Source organism: Coffea arabica, chromosome 6c (assembly GCF_036785885.1).
Source record: "Coffea arabica cultivar ET-39 chromosome 6c, Coffea Arabica ET-39 HiFi, whole genome shotgun sequence".
NCBI lineage: Eukaryota > Viridiplantae > Streptophyta > Magnoliopsida > Gentianales > Rubiaceae > Coffea > Coffea arabica.
Genome location: NC_092320.1, coordinates 61,257,323 through 61,267,087, shown reverse-complemented (window position 1 = coordinate 61,267,087; position 9,765 = coordinate 61,257,323). Strand labels below are relative to the sequence as shown.

At 33.5% G+C, this 9,765-nt stretch overlaps 2 protein-coding genes across 2 annotated transcripts; both read left to right on the top strand.

The window, feature by feature from the left end:
- The first annotated feature begins 2,435 nt into the window (after positions 1-2,435).
- On the top strand, positions 2,436-2,960 carry LOC113693418 (uncharacterized). Its single transcript, XM_027211963.1, has one exon. The coding sequence runs from the start codon at positions 2,436-2,438 to the stop codon at positions 2,958-2,960; it is 525 nt and encodes a 174-aa protein (XP_027067764.1).
- A 687-nt stretch (positions 2,961-3,647) lies between these two features.
- Positions 3,648-7,240, top strand: LOC113692641 (LEAF RUST 10 DISEASE-RESISTANCE LOCUS RECEPTOR-LIKE PROTEIN KINASE-like 2.2). Its single transcript, XM_027211106.2, has 4 exons — positions 3,648-4,455; positions 5,732-5,776; positions 5,880-5,909; positions 6,011-7,240. The coding sequence occupies exons 1-4, from the start codon at positions 3,663-3,665 to the stop codon at positions 7,162-7,164; spliced, it is 2,022 nt and encodes a 673-aa protein (XP_027066907.2). The 5' UTR covers positions 3,648-3,662; the 3' UTR covers positions 7,165-7,240.
- Positions 7,241-9,765: the final 2,525 nt, after the last annotated feature.

Here is a 9,765-nt window from a genome sequence, read left to right as displayed (position 1 = left end):
TTACAAAAAGTATGTGCTACTACAGTGTCGTTATGCCTCTCTAATATTGACTAAAAAGTAGATTCGGGGAAGTTATGTGCTATTACTCCTACCTCAAAAATTTTGATGTTCCGACAATTCTCTTAGTCTTTATTGGATATTCATCTTACTCAGCGAGATTGATTTTATTTTATTTTTTTTTTCAGGTTCAAGCCCAACATGAGACAATAATAATATTTACATAATTTTGAATTGCAAGAAATAAATAAACAATACAAAGGAAACGACTAACTCTTTATAACTCATTAAAGGACAATTTTTCTTTGTATGGAAAACACTAACCAGTAAACCAAACTTCTTAAGGTATTGATTTTGTACTTATATCGTCATTAAATTAATGAATTATGTTTATGACTTCATCTTTTCATTAAAAATTGTTATCAAGTTATCTACAAGTCTAAAACATAATTACCCTGGTAATGTAATTTTCAAAATGTTAAACAAAAGCCCAGGGTGTATCCATCCAAGTGAAATAATTTTATGAATTTTAAAGTTTCTTAATTTTTTAATCTTAGAAATTTAGGAGGGAACGAGGCAAATGGAAAAAGAGTTTTTATGTAGCAAACAGTTCCTAGGAAAACATATATATTTAGAACAAACAAGCACTTCATTTCTAAAGTGAAAAGGAGTAGACACACAATCACAGAATAATAATAATAATAATAATAATAACAAAAGTAGTAGACGGATAAATAATACAGAATTAAAAAAGAATTCATTGCTCAAGAAAAACTAAAAAACGATTTCATCCCTATAAAAAATAAGAAAAAATTTGTCAAAAACGACTTTGGTAGGTACTGAAGTCTAAAAACGAAAAGGAAAACAACAAAAGCTTAGATTGGACTCCCTCAAGGAAAGAGGGAAAAAATTTCTAGAATGGATGGTTAATGTGAATCGTGAAAGACCACATCCAGGTCTAGAGTTTTTTTTTTTTTTTCATTTATTAGACTTGATTTTCGTGTTACTATCAATTGGACCTTCTATCTAGGTTAGACATGATAATTGAGGATATTCATTTGGCTTTATTAGATCAGCATATTTTCAATGCACTTGGGGTTTCAAAGAGACAATTGCGCATTGTTTAATTCATTTGTACAAAAACTGTCAATTTTTTTCTAAAATTCTGTGCAATTTTCCTTTAAGTTTTGTCAAGCAAATCGTGCTAAATGATATCCAACCTTCTCATTATTAAGGTTCTTGTTTTATCCACGAAAAAAATCTCTACAAAACAATATCAACATAAAGATGAAGAGTAGACCGCAAAATGATAAAGAACAAGGACTTAGTATTCGAGTCAACATTTGATTCTCTCAATATTCAAGTCGAGATTTAAATTTAAGTCATTCAGCTATTAATTTCCCCGATACTCAAAAAATGATGCATGTGGAATTTTTTTACTAGTCTATTATTGAAAAATGAAACTATCTCCACAGACCGCTCCAATTTAGAGGCCCCAAAATTAAAGAAGAAAATGACGCCTTCTGTAAATCTGATCTTGATATTCCAAACGAACTAATTAGCATCGTTAACCCATAATCGGGTTGGCAGTTTCCTCCATTGGACCCAAATGCTCCAAAAATTATGCTTCATGGGATGCCGTGGATTATTAAACAAAACTTCTCAAGCTTATTAAACTTATAGAGTAGAGTGATCTTGAGATATTAATATTAGTTAACTAGAGATTTTGAGTTTAAATCCTTCTACCTCTCTCCGCTCCTTAAATCACACTCTTTTTCTACTAGAAAAAAAAATAACTTAGAGAACTTATTCTCATTTGTTATAAAATTTTGCAAAATCTGAATATAGAAAGTGCTTATATGGAAAAATCATAATTAGTTAAAACTACTCTTTGGTAGATTATATATTTTACATTTTTTGACTACTAAAAAAAATTTAAAATCTAGATGCACAAGGAAATCAAAATATCAAAAATATTGAATATTATACAAAAATTAGGAATTACAATCCATTGAAATAATTGATTAAAGAACAAACTTTTTTTTAAACTATGAGTGAGAGGTCTCGAATTCTAGATCTCTTACTTACACTCTCTTCTCTCGTATTACCCAGCCCATCCCTCCCCCCTGAAGAACAAACCATTGGTTGTCTTCAAATGCCTTCACTTTAGTGTTTATCTCGCCAAGTGTATATTAGCTGCAATGCTTATTTATTGCATTGGAATTATTTATTATCTTATAAAGAAGAAAATTGATTTTACCTTTTTTTTTGTTTAAAGTCACGCCGAACCCAAAATGAGTGGGAGTTAAGCCATAGCAATATAACTCTGTAGTAATAATGGCTGTATCCAAAGGAGAAAATTAATAAAGTAATTTTGGCTTACATTCCTATTGGATTGGAGACCCTAGATCCAATGATGGAGCCAATATATCCCATGTATGAATGCTCAATATATTGCAAGACGTGGTAGATCTCGAAGTCATCATGATGAGATTAGTCTGGAGCATTATTATCGAGTGGATATATTTCTTGCAACAATTGATTATCAATTGCAAGAGTTACATAGCAGGTTTAATGATCATACCGTGGAATTGCTTATTTTGAGCACTGCTTTAGATCCTAGAAATGGATTTATGCTATTCAAGATTGATGATTTTTGTAAACTTGCAGAGAAGTTCTATCCGAATGATTTTATGGAGCAAGAACTAGTACGTCTAAGAATAGAACTTCAACATTTTGAACTCGACATTCCAAATCATCCTGAATTGCAGGAATTATCTGGTATTAATGAGTTATGTCAAGGCTTGGTGAAGACAAGAAAATCAGTGATATATCATGTTATTGATAGATTGATTAGACTTGATCTTACTCTTCCTGTATCAACTGCAACTTCAGAGTGGGCATTTTCAATTATGAAAAAATCAAGACAAAGCTCCAAAATAAGATGGAAGATAATTTCTTGAATGATTGTCTAACTGTGTATATAGAAAAGGAAGTTGCTAAAAAATTTAGGAGTGATTCAATCATAGATGAATTTAGTTCTATGAAAGAGCGTAGAGCTCAATTTACTTCTAAGAAAAGATGTTAAAATTTCAAAGTATGCTAACATAACTTTTATCTTTTTTTAATTGAAAATAGTTACATTTATATTACAAGGTTATATATATATATATATATATATATATATATATATATATATATATATATATATATATTGCATAGGTGACATATTGGAGAGCATCTTCTCATAATGTGCAAATTGGATGATTTGTGATGTTATAAGATATTTAATCAAAGGTTATCTTTTTTGTTAATTTTTGTTATGACTGTACCGTATATTTATCAATAAACATACCTTTATAATTAAATTTAATATTTGATATTTTTAGATGTCATATATTTAAATATAAGAAAATTATTTTGAACATAATATATTAAGATAATTTTATTAGGAAAAAATTTTGGCCCCAAAAAAAAAAAATCCTGGCTCCGTCACTGCCTAGATCCTACTCTCTTTAGTCTTTACCAACCTAAAGAGAGAGCCCTTCTCCGTTTGCTACATATATCCGAGCCCCTTCTCCGTTTGCTACATATATCCGGCTTCTTCTTCTTCATCTTCTTATTATTTTTTTTAAAAAAATTCAGTCAGCCAATGTTTAACAAGTATGCTCCAACTTCAGATTTTGGTAGTTTTGTTGTCCCTATTCTTGATTTACTTCTTGGTGTCTGGGTTCTCATTTTATTCTTTTATAAATGACCATTGTCAAGTACATGTTGATTATTTATTCAATTCCAAAAACACCAGCTGTGACCATAGCCCATCCACCTGCGGAGGCACCGACATCAATTTAAAGTGCCCGTTTCAATTTAGAGGTGATGATCCCGATTTGTGCCCTGAACGTCGTGTTGTTGAATTCTCTTGTGAAAATAATCGCACTGTTCTATCCTTGGATGGTCCTTATAACTTTTCTGTGGAGTTGAACAGTATTGATTATGAGCAACAGACACTTCGTATATTTGATCCTGGGGTGCAAAAGAACAACTGTTCTACTCTGCCAGTCCACCCATTAAGTCCATACTACTATCAACCTGGTGCGGATTATGTCATGGAGATTGGTCCCGATACTGGTTCGTTGGTCTTTGTGAGCTGCAAAAATCCGGTGAAATCGAAATATCCTCCTCTTTATGTAGACACTGCTTCCTGTAATATCAGTGCAAATCATTTTTCAAAAATGAAAGCTCCGTCCAATAATTACAGCTATGTTGTGGTGGGCAAAAATGTGGTGGCATCTGACATTGAAGAGTCGTGCACTGTCTATAAGATGGTTCCTGTAGACCTGCGGTGTCTCCCTAATGTAACAGCAGGAGATATTTCGTTTCAAGACATCCACAATCTTCTGTCCAATGGCTATGAGATCAGTTGGTCCGAAGGCTGGAGCACGAAGAAATCGTTTTTTTGTAAGTACACTGACTTGAAGATTTATTAACATCGTAATTGATGATTGATTATGGTGATCCTTTAAAAGTATTCAGTACTACTGCTTGAAACTATGTTTTTGGGAAATTAATGGCAAATTAATGTATATTAATTGGAAGATTTTAAGTTAAGATGTGAAGTGGTACATTTGGGGCTAAATATGGTAGTACTGCTATTCATCTTTCTTTTTTTTAAAAAAAAAATTATAGAACAACCAAATATTGTTGATGAGTACAACCGTTTATTTTAAATCGCATACACCATATAGGTCTTAATATAATGTTCAAAATATAATTGATGAGTCAATCTCAAATTCTCCTTTGAATAGTGCAATTCTTACTCCAATCTTTGGAGGCTAAATATAGTAGTAGGTACTTTTTTTTTTTATTTAACAATCAAAATATTGTTAACAGCCATTTATTTCAAATTCAAACATAATATAAGTGTAAATGTTTAAAGTAGAATTGATTAATGCATTGGAGGTGTGGGTCTAGATTTTCAAAATGTGGATTTAGATTATCTCAAATTCTCCTTTTAATTGCGAAATTCTTGCCCCAGTTTTTGCTAGTAACTCATTTTTCTCGAGAAAAAAAAGAAAAGAAAGGAGAGTAGAATATGAAATTTGACTGAGTCAATTCTGGGAAAAGTCCCTTTCGTTTTCCAGCTTCAAGTAAATTTCTTGAATTTGACTGAGCCAAAATTCAATGTATCATTCATGTAACGAATTGCATTACCAAATATCACTACTTTGTGTAAGGCCTTGCTATCAATAGTTTGCACATGACATTAACTAAAGACACTTTTTTTTTTGTTTGGTATGATTGCGTTCAGTTATTGTACCTCTTATAAATCTTATGACATTTGGTGTTTACAAATGATTCCCCTAAATCATTTGTTTAATTTGGAAACTAATTACGTGAATTTTTTTTATTTTTCTTTTTTGGGGAATGAGGGTACCAGAAACCTTGCTACTGCTATTTTGTCTTTACTAGTTGTCTTTATCGCTGTGTATATTCTCACATAGTTTTTCATTTGATTTTTTTAAGTATGAAATCAAGTCAAATTAGAATACTTGGAAATGTTTTTTGTTTTATGATCCTAACAAACACATGAATTATTGAATTCTCATTTGAATTTATTCTCGTAGTGATTTGAAACTGGTACACACATGAGGGTGAATTAATAGTAATTAATAAAAGTTCATTTTCAAGCATCCAATTGGACATTGACGTTGACTTTTCTCCTTGGGCGATGTAGGTCCCCTAGTAGAAGCAATCCTCGACCGCGTTCACACATTCGGAAGTGAGTAAACTTGTTTCTTTCGTGTGCAAAAAAACCATTCTTAATCAGTCGGATTCTTTCTAATTCCGTATTTCCATTATAACCTCTTTTCTTTCATAAGCAGCTGGCGTGGGTTTTGCTGTCAAATTTTTCGGTAAGGCATCTGATTTATAGTCGATAACTCTATCCATTGGCCGTATATATATATATATATATATCATAGCTAAGTCTTCTTGTTCTCTTCTTCGATTTCAGTTCTACTCATTACGGCAAAAAGTGTCCTTGGCATTGCCATCTTGTCTGCGTTCCTGCTTTATAGGTGGCATCGGAGGCATTTATCAAGGTATGATACAATAGAAGATTTCCTACAAACAAACAGCAGACTCATGCCCATTAGGTACTCATATAGAGAAATTAGGACAATGACGAAAAATTTTAAAGAAAAACTAGGCGAAGGAGGCTACGGTATGGTTTACAAAGGCAAATTGCGCAGTGGAGATGCTGTTGCTGTCAAAATGTTGAACAAATCAAAAGCTAATGGGCAAGAGTTCATCAATGAAGTTGCAACTATTGGAAGAATACACCATGTGAACGTGGTTCGGTTAGTGGGATTTTGTGTAACTGCCTCAAAACATGCTCTAGTGTATGATTACATGCCAAATGGCTCTCTGGACAAGTTAATTTTCTCAGACTGTCAAAATAGTTCTCCATTGAATTGGAAACAAATTTGTGAGATTGCAAAGGGGGTTGCTCGTGGCATTGAATACTTGCATCAGGGGTGTGATATGCAAATTCTGCATTTTGATATTAAACCGCATAACGTCTTACTTGATGAGAACTTTGTTCCAAAAGTTTCAGACTTTGGACTTGCAAAACTTTACCCAATGCAAAAGAGTATTGCAACTCTTACTGCTGTGAGAGGAACATTAGGTTACATGGCCCCGGAGTTGTTCTACAAAAGGATTGGAAGAGTCTCACACAAGGCAGACGTTTACAGCTATGGAATGTTACTAATGGAGATGGCTGGGAGGAGGAGAAATGTGGATGCACATGCTGAGCATTCAAGTCAAATATACTTCCCATCATGGATATATGACAAATTCGATCAGGTGGAGGACATGGAAATCGGAGATCATGCAACTGAAGGAGAAAAGACAATTACACAAAAATTAATTTTGATTGCCTTGTGGTGCATACAGATGACACCTGAGGATCGTCCTTCAATGAGAGAAGTCTTAGAAATGCTTGAAGGTGATGCTAGTGGTCTAAAGTTGCCTCCTAAACCGTCATTTTACCCTCCAGATTCACCCATATCCATGCAAAGAAGCAGCGATAGTAGTTCTTCTGACGAGTCAATGGCACCCCTTTGTAGCTCTGTTGCTTTAGAAATAGAGCAGATGGATGACTAAGTAGTACTTTCAGTGAAAGCTGTATGGTGGATTTGTCCTTCAGTTTAACTTAATAATTTCTACAATTGAGCTCCAATACATATTTTTTTTTCTTAAACTATTATCTAACACAGCGAGCAGTATATCTAAGTATTTCTGGCAAATTCATGAGATCGATCTTTTGCAGTGGTGTTGCTATTACTAGTCAAATTGTTAGTTTAACATAGCCTTGTAGCCGTTTGTCTTTGTCCTTGGATTTTTCCTTCGAAACGTGTCTGTCCTTTTCATCAACATGGTGAATTTGAGCTAGCCCAAGTTCACTTATGCTTTGCAATCTTTAAATTTGAAATTTCATTAATTTTATGGATTTAACAAGCAATCTCTCATAATTTCAATGACGCAATAAGAAAATATAGTATTTACTCTAATTGATCTACTAATAGATTAAAATACATCATTAAATGAAAAGCTTTAAATAAAATTTTTTATTACAATTGGCCTGATTAAATTTTTTTTTTTTAAGTATAAGTGAAATGTATCGAATTCGAAATCTCTCACTTACACTCACTCCTCCGGCTATATTAAGTTGAATTTTATATGACTATCTTACATTGATATATGTCCTTTATGTGCTACCTTACAGCCTATAGATGTACAAATTACTATAGGATTTAGCTAAAGAAATGCATTCATCAACAAAATGTCGAACATATCAAAGTGGGCCGAGACTGGACATGGCTGAACCTTTCATAGCCTAATCTTGGCTCACTTTGAAAACTTTTAGATTTCTTAACAAGCCAAGGTTGATATGGCTGGGCTTGGATTGCCTAAGATCAACTCACTTTGAAATTGAGCATCGATATTAGGCCCAAAAATTGAACCCTGCTTGATCTTATATTAAGCTCAGCCCTAGTTTGGGTGGAATAAATATAGCAAACTCATTTTTTTTTCCGCAATGATAACAGTTGTATAATCTATTCTATTCTAATCTACAGGGAAGGGGAGCCTAAAGAGGCTTGTGTGTCAAGGGTTAGTAGGTATGTAGATCTGACTAGACCAAGAGAATGCTATGACACCACCCTTGGATTTTTTTTTTTTTTTTTTAATGTAGGTGAGGTTTGAACTCCCCACCTGTAGCCCAATGAGGGACTTGTCTTTTAGGGACCATGGAACTATAGTAATAGATTATGCTTGATTTCTCAAACCATTTACAGACAGTGGACAGTGGACACAATACACTAATACAGAATTACATTGTACCATCTTGGAAGACACCAATTGGCAGAACTCACAGATAAATTAATTATACCCAATTTGTACATGTAAGAGTTTGGAGTTTGTGCTTATGATTCACGAACGGTAAATTAAGTTGATCTGAGGACTCTACGAAGCCATTTTAAATATGGACTAAATTGACTTAATTCATTGTAAATATGCTACTTGCCCTGAACTTAGCACATTGGCCATTCGTAAGACAGGCAATTCAACTTGTGCAAAAATGTTTTATTTGCCCTTGTCGGAATCAATTAGTTTCAGAAGTCTGTTGTTTATGTTTAATGAACTCATTAATGAGTTCAGTGGCAAGTTTTCCTGCTTGCTCAATGTTTGGATACCGAGGTTCCTAGGTTAAAGTATCAGATTAAAGAAAAAAATTATAATTAATCATCAAATTATAATTAAGCACACAACCATGAGACTCGAAACAACTTATCTTGCTACCAGAACAACGCCCTAATTAACATCACTGTCATGGTCATATCATAAAATTTTATCCTTATAGGTTCAAGAAATTGCACCGTTGGTTTCAAGATAAGCACAACTTTTTTTTCCCCACGAAAAATGTTTTGAATATATCAATCTGGGCCATGTTTGAGCAGCTAATTAAAGTATGTGGCTCCTCCTGCAACAGCAGAGATTGAATTGGTGAAGTCCACCCCACGAGTCTTCGTGTCTTCAGGACCACATGCTGCTGATAATGAACTAAACCGTCCAAGTACAAAGTCACAAGACTTCGCTCAAAAACAGACCTGCGGATTTTAGTATCTGCACACTTAATCAATTACTCAGCGGTCATTAATATGTTACAAGTGCAGATTTTGGTAGTGTTAGTCTCCCTTGCCTGCATTTCCTGTCTCAAGATTTCCTGAAACATTTCCAAAGATAATTTAGCTCCCTCGAATTCTCAATAGGTTAGTTGGGTTCATTCTCGTCCCCCTCCCCTTAGTTTGGGACCAATTGTAAAATGTCGTACTCAAAAAGTCTCCCTTGCCTTAATTTACTTTTTGTTGTCCTGATAATTTTGTCGGTAACATTTGCTACATACCGGGTGATCGTCACTGGACTTCAAAAAAATGAACCCGCGATCATATTCTTTTCCTTTTTTTTTTCTTTTTGACTTGGCAGTCTAATTTTGGAATGGAGTTCATGCAAACCCATGTATCTCTTTTTTTTTTTGGGGTTATATTAGTGCTTGACTTTGCAGTGTATTACTTTTATTATTGTTGTTGTTACCGTTATTATTAATATTTACGGTGAATCATTAGAAGTTCCAGTCCAATATCTTCACTTCTTGTAGCAATTCACCAAGAGCTATTTATCCAATTAATGCTTCAATAAGAAAAC